A 22,382-nucleotide genomic window follows, 5' to 3' on the forward strand; every position below is an offset into this window, starting at 1 on the left:
TCTAACAAGTTCCCAAGGTTTCCAAGAAGCACTCAGGATAGCCAAAAGTAGCGAGCAAGCTTCACACCAAACCAATCGATGATCAACTCGCCTAATAAGGAAGCAAACAGGGTCTAAACCGTGGTCGGGTGGACGTAGATATAACACGATACAGACACAGCATCGTCATCCCCTGTGCCAGGTGTATACGACACCATCTTCTTCTTGAGGTTATCTTGAGTTGATTTCGGGGCTTAGCGTACCCGCGGCCCGGTCCTCGACCAGGCCTCCTTTTTGTTACACACCCCCAGAAAGCAGCCCGTAGCACCTGTCTAACTCCCAGGTACCTATTTTCTGCTAGGTAACAATGGCATCAGGGCGAAAGAAACTTTTTGCCCATTTGTCTCTGCTTCCACCGGGGATCGAACCCAGAACCTCATTACTACGAATTCGGAGCACTGTTTACTCAGTTGTCAGGCGCCCTGTCAGGCACTATAGCCAGTGCTGCTGGAAACTTTTTGTTCCAAGTAGGTGAATCTAGAACAACAACTACAGAGCATTTTCCATTACGGGCAACTCATGCCCATGCCACCTCTTGGGTTCCTTAAAATTTATCCATCAATGAGAATCCAGTTACAGCCCCGCTCCTGTGCCAGATAAGTCCACTACGGGCTCACTATAGCCTGTGTTACTTGTGTTATGATCCCAGGCAGCCGAAAAACGGGTCTCCCCTTTGAGAATTATTCTATCAAGCCTGACCTGACTAGAAGGTCTAGGAAACATAGAGGTGAAGACACAGATGTAAAATAGTTGGTTGGATTTGATAAACAATTTGAGATTATGGGCAGTAAATAAGAAAAAAGATAAATGACTGGTTAGGAGATGTGGATAATTTGCTGGAGGTGTGAGGCTCGCTTAGAGTGGAGCATAAGTCACTTGAGTACCAGACATCGCGAGGGGAAGCTGCGCTGTGTGAGTTCCTGTCAGAAAGGAACCCTAGTGATATATCTCCAAGAGAAAGGAAGTGTGTAGACGTGCCAGCTGTGGAATCGAGCTGGGAACATTGTGGTCTCAAGTCCTGGACGGGGAGGAGAGAGTATTAAGCCGCTCAGAGACATTTTCGTGGGCTATGGGAGCGCCCTGATCAGACGCTGTCAGAGGGATAGCCCTCGACTAGACAATCTGTGGTAAGCACGATTTTAAGCCAGTCTATAGTGATTACTTATAGTTGGTCGTGTGCCCAGCGACAGTAGCCATGTTTATTGACAAGTTAGACATGTTCTGGTAAGGCAGGAAGCCTAAATAAGAGGACTGAGATGAGAGAGACAGCTGGGGGGACGAGCAGCACGTCCTCTCCCGTCGACCGCCTGAAGCCAACTGACTGGCGGCGGAGGATCCTCCCAGAGTGAGGAGGGGCCGCCTGGCCGGGCGGAGCATGGACCAGCCCAAACGGGGGAAGTCCACTCTCACAGTATGTAGAGAGCAGATAGATGTTGGAGGCAAACATATTGTGTGGTTATTTTTGTTTATGTGTTTAAGGGGAAACGTTTTTATTGGAGTGTCAATGGGTTGCAGGTTTGTCTTTGGGGAAGAAGTTGCTGAGAGCTTTAAAGCCAGCACAGAGGGAGTAGTTGATGAGACTCCAAGGTAGTGGAAGAGTAGGACCTCGAGCTGTGGGGAGAAGCAGTGAAGAGGAGTGTCACGTGCTTCTATACTACCAGTGGCGAAACTCCAGTTCTGTTTGAGGAAACTTCATGGTGTAGCAGCCAGGAGAGCTGTGGAGGACCCTAGCAGAAGTAGTGAAGCACCGTAGTTGTTCAAGGAAGACTTCATGGTGTAGCAGCCAAGAAGTGCTGCAGAGGATCATGGAAGATGTGGTGTTGTGTGTTACTGAGGAAGTCTTAGTTGTAGGGTTGATATAAAGCCATTGCTTGGTTACTGACTTTAATACTTAAACTGATACATGACTAGTAGCTACCAAGCATGGCGGGCGTCCTGTACGCTCTCTTGTTTACCTCCCTCTCGCCTCTGACTCGCAGCACATAGAAAACGGATGGTACCGTTTTCTGTGAACATAACATCCCTCCTTTTCTTTAAAAAGAATGAATACAGGATGTCTACCATGCTTGTAGCACAAAGCAAAGTTATTGACACAAAGTAAGTTATTAACATATCAAGAGATATTGCATACATTTAACATTAATTAAGCACACAAAGAATTTAAACAACTTAATCTTTACCACAAAGGATTTCAATGTTAAAAATACATATGCAATGTTAAACAAACATGAAAGAAACTGTAATACAAAGTTACAAAATATTGAATGAGAGATCTGCATTATTCAAACAATATTAAATTTAGTTTAGCATAATAAGTAAATACTCTGCATTACATAGGAACACAATTAATCATCAAATCGTGTAGGGCGTTTAACATGACGTTTAGGACGAGAGTCCCCAAATACAATAATATCCCTTGATGAATTGTTTGTCGGGTTATAGCTAATTTTTTCTTTTTCCTTTGTACGACTTTGCACTTCATCATTTTCTACACTAGTTGGAATCACTTTGAAATAAGCCATATTACGTGTTATACTATGATCTCTATTACTCGCTGTTACCATAGTTCCTTTTACACTAATCACTTTATATGGTTTTGTATCATACGGCATATCTAGCTTTCCCTCTTTTTTCTTTTTAACGAGGACAGTATCTCCAACCTTTATGAATTGTTCTTTTGCACGTTGATCATGAGCAATTTTCATTTTGTCCTTGGCTAGTGCATCCTTCCGAGCGAGACGTTTATCCGTTATCTTGGCTGGCATGACAGGTAGTGCGATCCTCATAGGACGTCCAAATAAAAGTTCACCAGGCGACTTGCCCAGTGTTCCATGTGGTGTTGCACGGTAGTTCCTGAGAAAAGCATACATAGCTTGTTTCCAGGATACCGCTTTCATGAGAGGTTGCATGAATCTCTCAACTTCTCCATTTGCTTGAGGATGTAGTGGCATCACACGGCGGTGTTTAAATCCAATTGGCTCAGCAAAGTTGACGAAGTCTTGTCCATTGAATGGCGATCCATTGTCCGTCTTGACAACTTCTGGAATGCCAAAGTTTGAAAAGATCTTGTCGAGCTTCGGGATGACAGCCTTTGCAGATGTAGAAGTGATGATTTCTACTTCTGGATAACGTGAGTGATCATCAATGACTACCATCAAGTACTCTCCAGTTGGTAGTGGTCCGCAGAAGTCCATCGATACTTCCGTCCATGGGGCAGCAGGTAGTGGTGAAGGTTGTAGAGGTGTTGGTCTTGAAGTATCCACTGCAGCTTGGCAAGGGACACAGGCATCATGCATATCCTTTGCTTGACGATCAATGCCAGGAAACCACACCTTTTCTCGTAGCAGCTGTTTGGTCCTAACAAGACCTTGGTGTCCTTGATATGCAAGCTTCAGAGCACGTTGCTGGAGAACAGCTGGAATGACGATACGAGTACCTCGCAGCACGGTGTCGCGTTGATGCGTAACACTTAATTCTGTCTGGATGCGTTCAAGTCCTTTGAATGCATCTCGGTCAACTCCTGAGGGTGGGATGCGTGGAAACTTTTTCTTAGTCAATGCATCCATTGTTGCTTGCAGAGTTGGGTCCTCTAGAGTTGCAGTACGGATTTCATCAAGAGTGAGAGCCTTAGGGACTGCATCACAGGTTACAGAATGTACATATTCCTTGGCAACTTGAATTATATCTGGGTTGATGTGCAGATGAACTTTGCTATCAGTAGAACAATCCATGGGTTCAAATCGATCAAAAAATTCAGCATCAATAGCATCAATATTGTTTGCAGATTCCACTGCTACAGCATTAGAAAGCTGAAGTAGCCCCAATTTGGTTGAAGTCTTGTAACTGAGTAGAGACTCCTTTGCATTCCTAACAACATGGAATGTAGTAGTGAGCATTGCATTCTTTGACTTAATCTCAGCACTAAGCAATGGTGTCAATGTTTGATCCAGTGTCAATGAGAACTTTGAGACAAATACCAGCAACGTATACTATAGTCTCTGAGTTATTTGGAAGATAATTCCATTCTGTGATTGATTGTACTCCATAAATATAATCACATTCACTGTCATCTGATACTGGTTGTAATGAAATGTTGTCTTGTACATTATTAACATTCTGGATATGAGGTGCAATATTGTGTTTATCACCTCGACCCCCTATGACCTGATCCTCGTACAGTGCTTTTATTCACTAACTGTGGTTTCTTGAGTGCGGAACGACACATAGCACCAAAATGACCTAGTTTTCCACACTCATAGCACTTCTTACCTTGAGCAGGACAAAAATTATCTTGGTGTGGGTAGTCTCCTCCACAATTGTAACATTTATTGTTGACACCCTCTGATGTGAGTGGTTGTGATTGCTTGAGTCTTATTCCTTGACCCCATTTGTGATGTGGTTCTCGGTTCCAATTGTTGTTGGGTTTGCCATGATATCTTCTTTGATTACGGTGTCCTCCCTGAACCTTACGTACCTCATCACTGTTAGTAACAGTGGCAGAACCGTTATTGGCACTGCACTCCATGACACGAGCATCACGTGCAGCATCTTCCATTCGACGAGCAATATCCAGTACCTTGGTAAGAGAACTTTCATCATCAACAAGTTCTAAAGCTCTTCGGCGGAGACGTGTAGATGTGCATGTTTCAATTATTTGCTGTTTGATTTCTTTGTCAACATCAGCAAACTCACAATGGGCTGCTAAGCCCTGCAGACGTGTGTGGTATTGATCAACGGTTTCATTAGAGAGTTGTTTGGCTCTCCTGAAATGCATAATTTCCATTGCAGTATTTTGTCTTGGTTTGAAATGCTCAGTTAATTTGGCTTTGGCAATGTCATAATCTTTGGCACCACCAGTGTCTTTCAGTGTGTCAAAGATGTCACAAACTCGATCACCTACATAATGAAGTAGAAAGGCACGCTTTCTTTCAGCACTTTTGATGTCAGAAACTATCAACAAATTTTCAAACCTTTTAAGCCATTTGGTCCACGTCTGTGACAGGTTTGTCTGGTCACAGTCAGGATCAAATGCAGGAAACTGAGGTATATTTGCCATTTTTACTGAATAAATGTAAACTTATCACTTAAATGTTCTTCAGAATACTAAACACTTACTGCACTGTATATGTTAGTTAAGAATTCACTGTAATTACTTTAATTTTGCAAAGCACACAAGCATTTTAATGCAAAAGTTCACAGCAGAGCACAATACAGCAGCAACTGACTTCTTACCTAGCCCTTGTGTACATGTGTTGTTCCTAGTCACAGCAGCACAGCAGTTGGCACAGCAGTAGTTAGCAGTTGGTACAGCAGTTGGCAGCAGTTGGTACAGCAGTTGTCACAGCAGTCAGTTCACAGCATGAGGAATTGTAGCACAGAGTGCGCTTCGTATACATAACATCGGGTTTTGTATATAGCATCAAAGCGTCGTTTCGTACGCCGCATTGGCAGATTCCTCAGTATACAGCTTCAATCAGCACATAGCACTGGTTAGCACATAACTTGGGTTAGCACATAGCTTGGGTTAACACACAGCACTGGATAGCAAACAGCATCGGTTAGCACACAGCATTGGTTAGCACACAACATCGGGTATGGTGCTTACAGACAGCTTCCCTTCCTCCTCCTCCGGGCGTGAGACAGCATGCTTCTCCTTGTGTTTTAAGCTGAACAAATACCTGCGTTCACAGTTCATCCTCGTCGCCAGTGTGGTGTTTGTGTGTTACTGAGGAAGTCTTGGTTGTAGGGTTGATATTAAGCCATTGCTTGGTTATTGACTTTAATACTTAAACTGATACATGACTAGTAGCTACCAAGCTTGGCGGGCGTCCTGTACGCTCTCTTGTTTACCTCCCTCTCGCCTCTGACTCACAGCACATACAAAACGGATGGTACCTTTTTCTGTGAACATGACAGTAGATAAACCCGGAAGATCCTGGAGAGATCAGGGTAGTGAGCTTCCAGATGTGGAAGGGAAGTTCTGGTTGATTACTTGTAGGGAGTTGGTAGAGTGTTTGGTTGTCATTAGCGTGCAAGACGCAGTGAAAGGTGAATGATTGTTTGCCATTTTTGTGCCAAGGAGTACTTATAGTGAAGTATAGAGTTACAGTCGTAGGCTGGATTACCTGCAGATGTATGTGTTCTTGGACTGATAGGGTGATCGATTGACCATTGTTGTGTATCAAGGAACATTTATAATAATATTTATGTTATTGCAGTCATACACTGATTTTCCTTGCACATGTTCACAGATATATATTCCCTTGCTGATAGTGCAACATTGTGTTATAAGACTTGATCTACTTGAGGAGGTTGGTAGTATTAGGTGGTGAATCCGGAGATAGGATACCACTTGATAAGCTGATGATAGAGTTCTGATGGTGTTGGAGTGCTACCTGACTGAAATAGTATAGAGTGTAGGATTCATTATTATTATCATATGCGTGTATGTATTGTGTATGTGCTTTGTCCAGTAAATGTATTCAAATTTGCTGGTGTTTGCCCCTGTCCTAGTGAGGCTTCCCAGGAAGTAGGAAAGAAGGGGAGAGAGAAAGAAAGAACCAAGAACCACCGCTGTGGACAGGGTAGAAGGTAATACTAATAAGTCAAAGGGGATTGAGGAAATCATATCACATAAGGAGAGAGTGGGGAGTCACAGCGGCTCAAGTGGGTGTGTGCACGCGACAACGAGGCTAAGTATTGGAGCCGCATCCCATAAACGTGTGACATTGAGCCCCTCTCCAAGAGCCCGAAGCGCCCAGTGTGATCTCCTGGTAAAGTATAAACACTCTAACGAGTTGTGGGTTAGGTTTTCCAGAAAGAAGGATCAACAACAACGACAACACCAACCCACACTACATTTGGAACTTTTGTTCCGAGTAACTGAATCTAAAACAACAACAACAACACAGCATCGTCCACATTCTCGCTCGAGCTGAGCTAGAAAACACACACCTTTGTGCCACTGCGACCCTCGTCGAGGGGGTGGCTCCCAGACTGGTGTGCTGTGTCTGCCTCCTTCACTCCTCCTGCCACTACGACCCTCGTCGATGCGGTGGCCATAGAGACAACCTTCAGCTTCAGTGAGACCGCCAATATGATCTACAAGGTCAAGGTCACACTCCAAGAAGACCAGCCGCTCCCGCTACGGCAGTTATTGCAGAAAATATCATAAATCGCAGTAGTCACTCCAGTGAACATCCGGACTAATGGAGAGGGAGCTGCGCTCCTGTTCACCAGCACAGCTCTGGAAAAGCTCATCACTGCACAGCATTTGTCTGCCCTGTGAAAAGAGGCCATCATATTTACCCCATCACAACAGTATTCCTCCTACCGGACCATCTTCGCCTGGATACTCGGCTCCTACAGAAGATTACAGACGGACGAACTCGTGAAGAGCATCAACGACGAAAACGCGGCCATGGCGGTAGTCACAGCACACTTCATAATAAACGATGAAGCTCGTCGGACGTTCCTGAAGGTGATTCTCTCCACGGCTATTGCTGCCACTTTCGCGGTAGAAAATGGATACAGATGCCATGGCATCTCCATTACCCCAGACCTAGTGCAGAGAGAACGCTTATTTCAGCAGTGCCAGTGCTACTGCTGCTACATGTATGATCACTTTACTCAGAAATGTCAGCAGACCACCGACAGATGCATCTTATGCGCGAGGAAGCACAACTACACGACCACACGACAATGCATCAACTGTGGGGAAGCCCACACCGCCATCTCTCATAAATTCCAAGGCAAACAAGCTGAAATGAAAAAGATGGCAGACGCCAGACCCACCCCTACATGCCAAGACAGGACATTTAAAATAGAGCCAATGGAGTTCCCTGCACTGCCAGGCACAACAAACGCCACGTCACAACCTACCCAACAGGCACCTGTACCGTTGGCCACAAAGGCAAGTATTCTGCCTGCTCTCATCCGACTAGCCTAGAGGATCGCTGGCACTGACATGCACAGATTTGTAGTTACACTCATCGCGCTACTAGATGCCAACGGCCTCCCAAACATGGTAGTTTCTGACACACTCCTCGTGGCAAAACACGCTGTTATTACTACTACGATCAAGGCGACTTCAAATGCAGCCATCCAGACGGACGACTCAGGTGCGAACCGTGCAACCGACCCTTCACCAGAGGTGGACCATATGCTGGAATCCTCCCACCCTTCAGCTGACACTGGGGCAACAAGGAACAATGACGACGACAAGTCCGGCGCCCGAGCACCCCTCACCAGTAGTTGGCCCCTGCTTCATAGTCTACACAGACGACCCGACTCAACACTGTTTGACGACGAAAGCAAGATGATTGCCCATCACTGCAACAAGACTATCGAAGGAAAAGAAACTATGCAATACCCATGTACGTCGATGCAGAAACCATGCAGTACTGCAGCGACCTCGTAATAATATGCAATGAATTCTACGACCCCGAGTACTACAAGACCTCCGCCGACGGACAGCCGGAATTCGACAACGACCTGTTGGCGGCACAACGAAGAAGCGCCAGATTTAGCTGAGGATAACAGACGATACGCGACGAATCCATCCAAAAGTCATCTGCTTGAACAGCCAAGCCTCCTGCAGGACATAAACCCCATTCATCCCCTGATCTACAGTATCAGCTACTGGTACTGGTAATGGCTTCAAACAGTCTCCATTTATGAGCTAATCATGCCAGTGTCATCTCTTGGGTGGCTTAATCTTTATCAATCAATCAATCAATCAAAGCATCTCCAGTTTAGTTACAACTCTCACAAGCCTTGCTACATCGCAGACAGTCAATTCCTACTATTCATATTCCAGCTCTCTACTCTCATTCTCATTTAAACTCTGCTCTCGCCCTGCTTCGAGCTCTCCACCACTGGCCGCCTGCATAACACCGCCACCAACAGGTAACAAGCATCCTCGCCTCAGTCCATCACGACACCGTCGTAACATTTTTAACATTCATCTGCTTAACCAAAGTGTATTTTAAAAAGACATAAAAAGACACAATCCTCTTTTGTCACCCAAAATCTTGTATGTTACACCTCCTTCGAGCAAATTAAGTTAGTAGCGTGCCCAATGCAGCTTTGTTGGGGAGAGCACAGTCTCTAGGATTTCATATTTATTCATACACTACTTTAGTACATTTAAACGTGTCATGGAGACTTAACAAAGTAAACGGTTAGTTACATCCTGTTTCACCTTTTCATCCCTCCCATAAGCTAGGTAAACGTATTTTTATAGTGATCAAGAATGTTTTCTCCTGTGGGCCGTTTATTCTCAGAGTAGTGGTTAATTAGATTCTTATTTACGAATTCGATGTTAAATCTATCCTACAAGGTTCCCTGAAATTTTAGGGTATTATGAGAAATCCAACTAAAAGTCTTAAAAAACGTGACTCTCTCATAGATGCAACAAATGTGGAAATTGGAAGACTTAAATTCGAAAGAGTAATAGTGACAGATTCATTGGCGTTCTTAAGATGAGAGAATCCTTTGGGATCTTACTCTCTCTGGATGGTGAACTTCTGTTCCCTAACATTCCAGCTTTAAATACTATCAGCAGTGCACAGGAGTATATATATCAACAACAGCACCATGTTGCACTCAAGATTCCTTGAGCAACTCACGCAGGGCTTACTTGTGGGCGGGATCCACCGAGGTGCCCAGAGGCAGACTGACAGTGTGGCAATAGGGTCTCAATTATGGGTCTTACTCACCAAGGCATTTCCCCTCCCAGCTCGTTGTCGTCGTGAAGGGGCTTAGTGGGTGGCTATCGGAGTGTGATACTCCATGAGACAGCATATCTTCTGTCTTTCAGAAATCCTATGCTCCTACTGACGTCTTCACTAATTTCGCTAGTTGCTCTTTCCTCTTCCTCGTGTTTCGTTTTTCCTTCCAATCCCTTCTCCTTTCCGATTGTTATTTCCCGACGAATTTTTGTCATTCTTGATTATTCTTTCCGATGACTTTTGTTTTGATGCCGGGTATTTGGGGAGGCACACTCTCTCACCTGTACAACTGTGGTACCTGACGTCGAGTGAGGGTACGCCTTTATTGTCAACATTTGCCTTCGTTGATAAGCCCGATCTCGACGGACTGGCGGTTTTTAAGGTAACGATTGCAGGATGTATATCCACGATGCCCCTCTGGGGGGAGGCTGTCTTGTCAGGTGTCGTATCCTCTAATTGTGGCTCCATGGCGAGTATGGAGCTTATTCGGGGATGAAATTTGTACCTGTTCGTTTTTATGACATTCTCTGAATCTTATTTAACTTCTCAGACTAAGCTAAGCTCCCGCTAAGTTGGGCCCTGACCAAGCTGCTTCTCTAACTCTCCCGACTGACTTTCTCTGCCCCTTTCCACCTCTGTGACAGGGTCGAGTCCTAAGCCCCCTGTGGTGACCTCATCATCACCTGACATGGCTCCGTCTCTCGTTGTAACAATTGCGTCTTTTACTTCCTCTCTTACTGGGGGTGCTCGGTGCTGTCACCACCTCACTCGCCTGATTCCTTCCCAATCTACTACATTCCAGGTTTTGTTTGGTCCTGCTACGTAGACTAACTATTTTGATCTCAGTCATGTTGCTCCTACTCGTCCTGATGATTTATTCCTCCATAAACACCTTGTTGATTTAGTGAATATATTTATCACTTTTAGCCCCACCCATACTGGTGCACGTGTTGTTGCAGCGCCTTCTCAGGAAGCGACTGGCAGCTTGACTTCGTTGTCCTGCATTTGAGAGACCCCTGTTCGGATCTCCAAAAATGCCCCCACCGCTGCCACCATTGTAACACGGGTTGGTATAGGGTCTACTCTGTCCTCTACCCTGCCCGTGAATATGCTTACTGAAACTTAAACCGATTTCCAAAGAACCCCAGAGCATACTCTAGCAGATTCCCACGCCACGTGGTCTAAGCCGTTCGATCGACTAAGCTTCTACAGACACGTGACGTCGTACTAGATTTTCTAGCAAACTCAAGGGATCCCTCTACGTCGCCACCGCCAGACCATTAACCAGAAGCGTCAATTAATCGGGGTCTGGACCCATTAATCAATCATTAAAACCTTGGGGCTTGATCCCCAAATTACTTGGAAAAGGGGGGAAGAATCTACGTTAAGTGTGGGAATTATAGCAAGCAAAGGGATAAATGAACTTAAATTTTGTTAGGCTTCCGGCCCAACACTCAGACTCGTGGACACCACGTGACAAAGGACATGGACACATTCAAATGGAAATAATTAAATGCAGGAACAAGCTAATTATTTATTAAGCCAAAGTCTAAACAACAGCTAGATGAAATATCACTCCCTATACCTTAACACTCCCTATCGAGGCATGAGATGAGCCATTTCCCTATACAAAACTGTAGCAAACTATACCTTTTAATGCGACCAAGTGATGTTAGGCGGATCTCTTTGGAGAGATGGGGTGGATGACCTTCTCCAGTTGTTGACCAAGACCACACTGATCCTCTCTATCTCTGCCTTCCTCACAGCTATCAGAGCAAGAGGGGTATTCCTATACCAGGTTTACCAAGATTACTAAGCAGGGTTTAAATTTAACAACTAATCTTTGTTGCACTAGCATACAAAGTTCATAGAAATTTGAGAAATTTTGGAGAAATTATTGTTTAAGAGTATTGCTTACTGCAAGACATTTTTTGAATGTGACAATACAAATATGTGCCAGATGTATATGCAAAATATTTATAACTGCAAACGTTATGACTAAATGATTCTAAGTGACTCTTAGAACTAAACAATCTGCACATAATATGTAAAAATGGTGAGAATCTATCAGAAACTGAATTTTTAGTTAGGTCTCAAATTTGAAATTACTGTTTTAATGATAATTGAAGTTGAAGACATTGACAATGAAAATAGGTAGTTCTAATCAATGAATTTTCTTGTACGTTTAATAAACATTGCTGGGAATTCGTACTCGAATATGTGAAAGTTGTTGGTCAATATGAGTTGAAATAAAGTCAAGAAAAAATATCCCCCAAAAAACTAAATATAGGTATACGTTAGGGATAACTGTAAGACAGACACTGGGCCCCTTAACTGTCTAACAGTTGGTTAGACATATATATGAATGAGATTGGGTGAATATAAATAGGAGCTGCCTTGTATGGGCCAATAGGCCTTCTGCAGTTACATTCATTGTTATGTTCTTATATAAAACACATATATTGCAGTAATTTTATTGCCCATATGAAAGTGATAAGGCCCTCATCTGGTCCTGGTCCTCATTCATCAATACAATCTAAATAGACAAAGTGAATAGAGTTTGAAATCTGTAAATAAGTCGGCAAAAAAATAAAAGTCAAAATTTCTGCCACCTGTGGCTGAATAACATGTTCACCAATTTCGTTCCAACTTCACTTGTTTAGTGCCGGATATGCATTCCCCCAAAATGTTGAAGTCACAAGAAAATACACATAGAAACAAAGGAGAAAAACAAAAAAAGGGTTGGCAGCTTTTCGTACTAAGGGACATAAGAAGTACTGCCATTGGGCAATGTATTTAAATAATATATAATAAAATACAGCATAATAACATACTAACTTATTATTATGTGTGAAATCTGGTCCTTCAGGTGGCACCAGATACATATCCAATTTGTAGACCGTCCTTACTACTATTTGTCTTCATTGTGCATCGGACACGTGTTATCAGTACCAGTTGCTGCCCGTGGTACACGCATTTATTAAAAAAAATCGTAAGAAATCCATTTCTTAACATATTAAAATGAAATTTTTACGACGCTAATGCCAAATAACGGAATATTTGTTTAAAACATTTCACTATTTTTCAAACTTGAAAAAATACTCCTCATGCACCGGGCCCCTTAAGCATCGGTGATAACTTTCTGGCAACGCAAGGTAGACGTCGAGGAACGCTTGTTTAAGCACATCGTATCCGGTCACATTGGCAAGAGTACTGAGTGTTAAGGCGGCTTTTCCAGGGAGATGTGCTCGAAGAATTACTGACCATTTGTTCTTAGGCCACTGTTGCTGGGTGGTAAGAGCTTCGAATGAGGTGAAAAAAAAAGAGTTAATCTCGGTCTCTTTAAAATGCGGCATCATCATAATACAGTGTGTGTGTGGGGTCGAAACGTACCGGTAGGTTGGCTTCAGCTTCCTATCGCTGCTGGATATGGATGGTTTTGAGTCCCAGTTCCTGTCTTCGGTAGTCTAGAGTGAAGGATATCTTTTCTCACTCTACCCGCAGTGCTAATTCAGCTTGTTCATCTCTTTGGCATTGTAGCTCAGCTTATTGTTCATTGTGTTGTAATGTAGCTTCTTGTTCTAGTAGCTGGAGTCTTTCTTATTCACTTTGTCGACATAGCTCAGCGTTCATTCACCAAATAGATAATAATTAACCAAGTAAACTATGCATGAAGCGAAGACTCGCTTCATGCAGGTCGTCGTTCAATCTACGAAAGTCCAAGTGGTTGGGCAACATTCCCACCAACTCCCCCCCCCCCATCCCTACCCAAATCCTTATCATCATTCCTTCCATGAGCTATATAATCGTAATAGCTTGGCGCTTTCTCCTGATAGTTGCTGTCCCTGAACTAAATACACAGTGTGTTTTAGTACTGCCAGCTTAGATGTTTTCAATTTCTTCAGGTTATGGTACTAAAAGGAACTCTGGAGATAAATACGGTGCCAGAAAGTCACACCGAATTTTTTTACATATATTCTACAGTTAATATCTTGCGCTTCAAATGTTATTTTAAACAAATGTTTAAAATGCAGAAATTTATGTATTCACTTTCTGGGTTTCTTCAGAGTATCTGATTTTTAGCAGAATTCAAAGCAAATAGATATATAAACGTAATGACTTTGCTTTAGGAAAATACTGTCAGGATAGTCAATGTGGTTTGGATAAGAACCTGGAGAATTATATTAATGTTGCAAGTATGGTCACGTGAAACTTGCATTACAGTAGCTTGTCACCAATACTCTCTCACACACACAGATTATACTAACGTGATGTATCAAATGAACAAATCCGCAAGGGCTGTTATGAGGATTCGAACCTGCGTCCGGGAGCATCCAAGACACTGCCTTAATCGACTGAGCTACGACAGGGTAAAAGGGTTGAAACCGAAGTTCTACTGAACTTACTCGACCCCGTAGCCTCTCCGAGCCACAAACCAGAATTTTACACAACCCCCCCCCCTCCCCTGCACCCGAGCTATGTCGATAGCTTAGTCGATTAAGGCAGTGTCTGGGATGCTCCCGGACGCAGGTTCGAATCCTCGTCACGGCCCTTGTGGATTTGTTCATTTGATGCATCACGTTAGTGTGATCTCTGTGTGTGATCTTCTTGAGGTTATCTTGAGATGATTTCGGGGCTTTTTAGTGTCCCCGCGGCCTGGTCCTCGACCAGGCCTCCACCCCCAAGAAGCAGCCCGTGACAGATGACTAACACCCAGGTACCTACTTTACTGCTAGGTAACAGGGGCATAGGGTGAAAGAAATTCTTCCTATGGTTTCTCGTCGGCGTCTGGGATCGAACCCAGGACCACAGGATCACAAGTTCAGCATGCTGTCCGCTCGGCCGACTGGCTCCCGTAATGATGTAATCATCATCACGGGATCCCATCCCGTGATGATGTAATGGCGAAGAGGGAGAACGGCCTATTGACATAGCTCGGGTGCAGGGGGGGGGGGGTTGTGTAAAATCCTGGTTTGTGCCTCGGAGAGGCTACGGGATCCAGTAAGTTCAGTAGAACTTAGGTTTTAACTCTTTTACCCTGTCGTAGCTCAGTCGATTAAGGCCTTTTCTGAGATGCTCCCGGACGCAGATTCGAATCCTCGTCACGGCCCTTGTGGATTTGTTCAATACTCACTCTTGCTAGTACCAAAATAGAGAGCATGCTGTCTTGCGTGTCCCTCTACAGTCATCTTGCGGAATGTCCCTCTACTTGAGCACCTCCCCACACCCTCTACCTACGCACCTCCTCTTGCACACCTCCCCCACACCCTCTACATGCGCACCCTCCCCCCCCCACACCGTCTACCAGCGTGTGGGAAAATCTGACTCCAATGTTTGAATTAATTAAAATGAAAACAAAATTCAATAGCTACGAAGGATCACCACTTTTTGAGAAAAAGGGGAAAAGATTGGATCTCATTGAATATTAATCCACTGAGCAAGTGGATTAATATTGATACCAAGAGCTAGTGTCCCATGGATCTTAATGGGACTGTAAATTATCATGAAAATAGGAGTCCAATTCTCATTTACAAATTAGGGGGTACAGCACTAAGATTCGATTACGTCCTAGCACCAATAATCTAACGCTGGTTCTTATGTTAGAAAGAAATGTAAATGCATATTATAGTTCATACACATAGAATCAATATGAAATGAAGTTAGTAAATAATGGATATCACTCATAAATGATAAGTAAATGGCAATTTTAAATAGAAATCATTCATGTGACTAAATATTAGTATATTTCTAATACTACACTACTAAAACAATAATGTCAGCTTAGCTGTTCGACTGAATTAGTTGGACAAGTGTGGGGCGATCACGACGGCACACTTGATGCAACACGTGGCTCGAGCATGCACTTGGAATGAAAATTATTCTTCCCTTTACACTGCAACCAGTCCAGTTGAAAGGCAGATTAAATGTAAAAGTTTTCTAGATTAGAATTAATATCATTATTTTTGATAGAAAGGTGGGAATCTACACTTAATTGAAACTAACATGAGTTATGATCTTGTCGCGTGGCGTAACAAACGAGCAACCTACACATGAAAATGTTATCAAAGTGCACGCTATAACAAATATCAGTAGGAAACCAAAGGAATTATGTTCGCCGGAACTTGTGTTGAATGCAGATGTAAACTTCCACGAACTCTGGCACCCGCTGCTGCAAGGATGACGTAATTCTGAGTTGTTTAGTGGGAACTCTGCAACACAGTAACTCAGGCAAGATGGATGCCCACGCTCTTCTCCTGCTTCTCCTTCCTCCTCCCTCCTATTGCGCATGCGCGGCTCTGGGTAGGTACCTCGAGCGTAAATGAATTTATGTATTTCGGGGTTAATTAGGGAAGGAAGAGATTGTGACGAGTATTTATGTCACGTATATATGTTTGGGTTTTAATATAACATCTCGCAGGGTAAATCGGTTTATTAAAGTTGCCTAAACAAATGAGAGGAATATAAGGTGGAATTATTTTACCTTTTAATAATTTCCACTGGAGTGTTTAATTTTAACTAAATAAGGGAGTTCCAGTAAGCATTAATGTGCTACATAAATAAACTTGTTAGTAAGCAATTATCGTTAGTAAAGGAAGTAATAAACTGGATCCATCCAATATGTGATCCAACAAAAATCCAAATCCAACAATATGTGGAAATATTCCTGTCGCTGCCTGTCGAAACACAGTACAAAGGATTTGACAGAATATTGTGCATTATAAATAATGATTATGGTTAATTTTACGAGTGAGTAATTTTAGTAACTACTTGTGGTTAATACAAAAAATGTTGTATAAAAATACAAAGGATGTATGAAACTGTTGGTTACTTCCAACACTGCGCACCTCCCCACACCCTCTACCTGTGCACCTCCCCACACCCTCTACCTGTGCACCTCCACACTCTCTACCTGTGCACCTCCACACACCCTCTACCTGTGCACCTCCACACCCTCTACCTGCGCACCTCCACACCCTCTACCTGCGCACCTCCACACCCTCTACCTGCGCACCTCCACACCCTCTACCTGCGCACCTCCCCACACCCTCTACCTGCGCACCTCCACACCCTCTACCTGCGCACCTCCACACCCTCTACCTGCGCACCTCCACACACCCTCTACCTGCGCACCTCCCCACACCCTCTACCTGCGCACCTCCACACCCTCTACCTGCGCACCTCCCCACACCCTCTACCTGCGCACCTCCACACCCTCTACCTGTGCACCTCCCCACACCCTCTACCTGTGCACCTCCCCACATCCTCTACCTGTGCACCTCCACACTCTCTACCTGTGCACCTCCACACACCCCTCTACCTGTGCACCTCCCCACACCCTCTACCTGCGCACCTCCCCACACCCTCTACCTGTGCGCCTCCCCACACCCTCTACCTGCGCACCTCCCCACACCCTCTACCTGTGCACCTCCCCACACCCTCTACCTGTGCACCTCCCCACACCCTCTACCTGTGCACCTCCACACACCCTCTACCTGTGCACCTCCACACACCCTCTACCTGTGCACCTCCCCACACCCTCTACCTGTGCACCTCCACACACACCCTCTACCTGTGCACCTCCACACACCCTCTACCTGTGCACCTCCACACACCCTCTACCTGCGCACCTCCACACACCCTCTACCTGTGCACCTCCACACACCCTCTACCTGTGCACCTCCACACACCCTCTACCTGCGCACCTCCACACACCCTCTACCTGTGCACCTCCACACCCTCTACCTGTGCACCTCCACACCCTCTACCTGTGCACCTCCACACTCTCTACCTGTGCACCTCCACACCCTCTACCTGTGCACCTCCACACACCCTCTACCTGTGCACCTCCACACACCCTCTACATGTGCACCTCCACACACCCTCTACCTGTGCACCTCCACACACCCTCTACCTGTGCACCTCCACACCCTCTACCTGCGCACCTCCACACACCCTCTACCTGCGCACCTCCACACCCTCTACCTGCGCACCTCCACACCCTCTACCTGCGCACCTCCACACCCTCTACCTGTGCACCTCCACACCCTCTACCTGTGCACCTCCACACCCTCTACCTGTGCACCTCCACACCCTCTACCTGTGCACCTCCACACCCTCTACCTGTGCACCTCCCCTCTCCCTCTACCTGTTCACCTCCACACCCTCTACCTGTGCACCTCCACACTCTCTACCTGTGCACCTCCACACCCTCTACCTGTGCACCTCCACACTCTCTACCTGTGCACCTCCACACCCTCTACCTGTGCACCTCCACACTCTCTACCTGTGCACCTCCACACCCTCTACCTGTGCACCTCCACACACCCTCTACCTGTGCACCTCCACACACCCTCTACCTGTGCACCTCCACACACCCTCTACCTGTGCACCTCCACACACCCTCTACCTGTGCACCTCCCCACACCCTCTACCTGTGCACCTCCCCACACCCTCTACCTGTGCACCTCCACACCCTCTACCTGTGCACCTCCACACTCTCTACCTGTGCACCTCCACACCCTCTACCTGTGCACCTCCACACTCTCTACCTGTGCACCTCCACACCCTCTACCTGTGCACCTCCACACACCCTCTACCTGTGCACCTCCCCACACCCTCTACCTGTGCACCTCCCCACACCCTCTACCTGTGCACCTCCCCACACCCTCTACCTGTGCACCTCCCCACACCCTCTACCTGTGCACCTCCACACACCCTCTACCTGTGCACCTCCCCACACCCTCTACCTGTGCACCTCCACACACCCTCTACCTGTGCACCTCCCCACACCCTCTACCTGTGCACCTCCACACCCTCTACCTGCGCACCTCCACACCCTCTACCTGTGCACCTCCCCACACCCTCTACCTGTGCACCTCCACACACCCTCTACCTGTGCACCTCCCCACACCCTCTACCTGTGCACCTCCACACACCCTCTACCTGTGCACCTCCCCACACCCTCTACCTGTGCACCTCCACACACCCTCTACCTGTGCACCTCCCCACACCCTCTACCTGTGCACCTCCACACACCTTCTGCCTGCACACTTCCCCACACCTCCTGCGCACCTCCCCACATTCCCTCATCCTGCGCACCTCTCAACACCTCCCAATATACTCTACCTGCGCAACTCCCCACAGCCCCTCCATCTGCGCACATCCCCACACCTCCTGCAAACCTCCCCACACACCTTCCACCTGGGAACCTCCCCACACCCTCTACCTGCGCACCTCCCCACACCTCCTGCGCACCTTCCCCCACACCTCCTTCTGCGCACCTCCCCACACACCATTCACCTGAGCACCTCACCCACACCCCTCCTCCTGCACACCTCCCAACACCCCTCCACCTGCGCACCTCCCAACACCCCTCCACTAGCGCACCTCTCCACACCACCTTCACCTGCGCACCTCCCAACACCCCTCCACCTGCGCACCTCCCAACACTCCTCCACTAGCGCACCTCTCCACACCACCTTGACCGGCGGCCATTCAAGACCATCTGAATAACGCCGATAATTAGACACAATAATGTGGCTGAAACCATCCACACAATAAAAGGAACGAAAAAACGACGTTTTAGCCTCGTTACGATATAATTGCGGGTCAAGGACGGGCCGAAACGTTATTATTTTTCTTGGGTGTGGGTTGGAATATTCATCTGTGAAACGATACTATTAACTTTAATATTTTTTCCTCAAGTTTATACATTGTGGGCAGCTTTGTCTGTGCTCTGCCGCTTCTTAAAAAAGGTGCTGAATCCCACCTAATAGATGCATAATATGCATAAAACAAGAGGCTCATTGTCACTCTATGACAATAGTATAATGTATTATGAACCGTAGTATATAATGAACCATAGTATTATGTATTATGGAAAGTAATAAAGATAAATTCCCCTAGAGTTATTATTTACTAAATAAAAGCCCCTTCATTCATCATGGCATTATATCATTAAAGAACTTGTCACAAGCAAAACGAATTGCATAATAAAGGCATTTATTACACTAAGCAAACCCAAAAAAGGTGGAGGGGAAAATGGTAATATATAAAATGCTCGAGAGGAGAAGACTCCTCTCTCATAAAAAAACAAGGCTTATATCATTTGTGTTGCCGACTACAGGAACTGGATGAGACGGATGTAATGGCTAAGCCCAATGTGTTCTGCCACTTTGCCCGGGGCGTGGGCGAGCCTCGGTATCTGCCCATCCTCTCATGGAACGACCTCAACACCACCCTCCAGGATGCCCTCACTACCTACAACGAACTCAATGCCGCCATGAACCTGGTGCTGTTCGAAGATGCCATGGCTCACGTCTGCAGGTAAGAAAGGGTTCGTTCATGTGTCCAAGGGTTCAGTATCTAAATTTGTGTTACAAACGAGTCCTTACCATACACAGTCTCACACCAAGGCTGTAAGTGGACGTGCTGGCCGCATTAGTTCAACAAGAAGGCGTGACAGAATCAGTAAACATTATTTTCAAGGTGTTGGCCGGTCCTTACGGTTGACTCTGTCACGTACAACTGGTTAAGGCAACCTGCCTAAACTGACCAACTTGTTGTAGACATCTGCTCCAGCCACCAGATTCCTTTCTCATGGGATCCAGAGAAAAATATTTAATTGTTAACAGGTGTTTGTAGCATGCACTGACTTGTTGACATGTGTTGATAGCACGCATTGACGTGTTGACATGTGTTGATGGCTCACACTGACTTGTTGACACGTGTTGATAGCTCACACTGACTTGTTGATATGCGTTGGTAGCACACATTGACGTGTTGACATGTGTCGATAGCATGCACTGACTTGTTGATATGTGTTGATAGCATGCACTGACTTGTTGACAGGTGTTGATAGCACGCACTGACGTCTTGACAATTGTTGATAGCTCACATTGACTTCTTGACATGTGTTTACAACTTTGACTTGTTGACATGTGTTGATAGCTCACACTGACTTGTTGACATGTGTTTACAGCACTGACTTGTTAACATGTGTTCATAGCACTAACTTGTTTACATGTGTTTACAGCACTGACTTGTTGACATGTGTTGATAGCTCTAACTTGTTTACATGTGTTTACAGCACTGACTTGTTGACATGTGTTGATAGCTCTGACAGCTCATGTTAAGGAATAAGAACTACACACTAATACTTGTTTGCATATGTTGGGTAACTTGGGCTCACGTTAGGGATTTGCAGAGGACGTTTGAGATTTTCGTTCCTCTCGTGTGGAGTGAGAAATACCCAACATGTTCAGAGTCTGAACATGTTGGGGATTTTGATTTCGAATTATGTGTTAAGCTTGTGGGTCGGTAGGTTGGAGGATAGTCGGTGGCTCAACTTCAGGGGTTGTTGAGAGCAGGTTGTACTACACTTTGGGCTGTTGTGCCCTTTATTTCTGAATGTTGTTGGCAGATGGTTTACGGCGCCTCTTGTCACTTGTGCTGTCTGTGTAGCCATGGTGTTGGTGCATGGTTGTCTGTGTAACCATGGTGTTGGTCCGTGGTTGTCTGTGTAACCATGGTGTTGGTCCGTGGTTGTCTGTGTAGCCATAGTGTTGGTCCGTGCTTGTCTGTGTAGCCATGGTGTTGGTCAGTGGTTGTCTGTGTAACCATGGTGTTGGTCCGTGGTTGTCTGTGTAGCCATGGTGTTGGTCCGTGCTTGTCTGTGTAGCCATGGTGTTGGTCAGTGGTTGCCTGTGTAACCATGGTGTTGGTGCGTGGTTGTCTGTGTAGCCATGGTGTTAGTCCGTGGTTGTCTGTGTAGCCATGGTGTTGGTCAGTGGTTGTCTGTGTAACCATGGTGTTGGTCCGTGGTTGTCTGTGTAGCCATGGTGTTGGTCAGTGGTTGTCTGTGTAACCATGGTGTTGGTCAGTGGTTGTCTGTGTAGCCATAGTGTTGGTCCGTGGTTGTCTGTGTAGCCATGGTGTTGGTCCGTGGTTGTCTGTGTAACCATGGTGTTGGTCCGTGGTTGTCTGTGTAGCCATGGTGTTGGTCAGTGGTTGTCTGTGTAACCATGGTGTTGGTCCGTGGTTGTCTGTGTAACCATGGTGTTGGTCCGTGGTTGTCTGTGTAACAATGGTGTTGGTCCGTGGTTGTCTGTGTAGCCATGGTGTTGGTCCGTGGTTGTCTGTGTAACCATGGTGTGGGTCCGTGGTTGTCTGTGTAACCATGGTGTTGGTCCGTGGTTGTCTGTGTAGCCATGGTGTTGGTCCGTGGTTGTCTGTGTAGCCATGGTGTTGGTCCGTGGTTGTCTGTGTAACCATGGTGTTGGTCCGTGGTTGTCTGTGTAGCCATGGTGTTGGTCCGTGGTTGTCTGTGTAACCATGGTGTTGGTCCGTGGTTGTCTGTGTAGCCATGGTGTTGGTCCGTGGTTGTCTGTGTAACCATGGTGTTGGTCCGTGGTTGTCTGTGTAACCATGGTGTTGGTCCGTGGTTGTCTGTGTAGCCATGGTGTTGGTCCGTGGTTGTCTGTGTAGCCATGGTGTGGGTGCATGGTTGTCTGTGTAACCATGGTGTTGGTCCGTGGTTGTCTGTGTAGCCATGGTGTTGGTCCGTGGTTGTCTGTGTAGCCATGGTGTTGGTCCGTGGTTGTCTGTGTAGCC

At 45.9% G+C, this 22,382-nt stretch overlaps 1 protein-coding gene across 1 annotated transcript in view; it reads left to right on the plus strand.

The window, feature by feature from the left end:
* LOC123756315 (dynein beta chain, ciliary) overlaps positions 1–22,382 on the plus strand; it is a 289,304-nt gene that overhangs the window by 238,827 nt on the left and 28,095 nt on the right. Inside the window, exon 22 of the mRNA XM_069331022.1 lies at positions 19,897–20,096. Within this exon, the coding sequence (XP_069187123.1) occupies positions 19,897–20,096 (200 nt within the window). The remainder of the gene's footprint in view (positions 1–19,896; positions 20,097–22,382) is intronic.

Source organism: Procambarus clarkii, chromosome 25 (assembly GCF_040958095.1).
Source record: "Procambarus clarkii isolate CNS0578487 chromosome 25, FALCON_Pclarkii_2.0, whole genome shotgun sequence".
NCBI classification, from domain to species: Eukaryota; Metazoa; Arthropoda; class Malacostraca; order Decapoda; family Cambaridae; genus Procambarus; species Procambarus clarkii.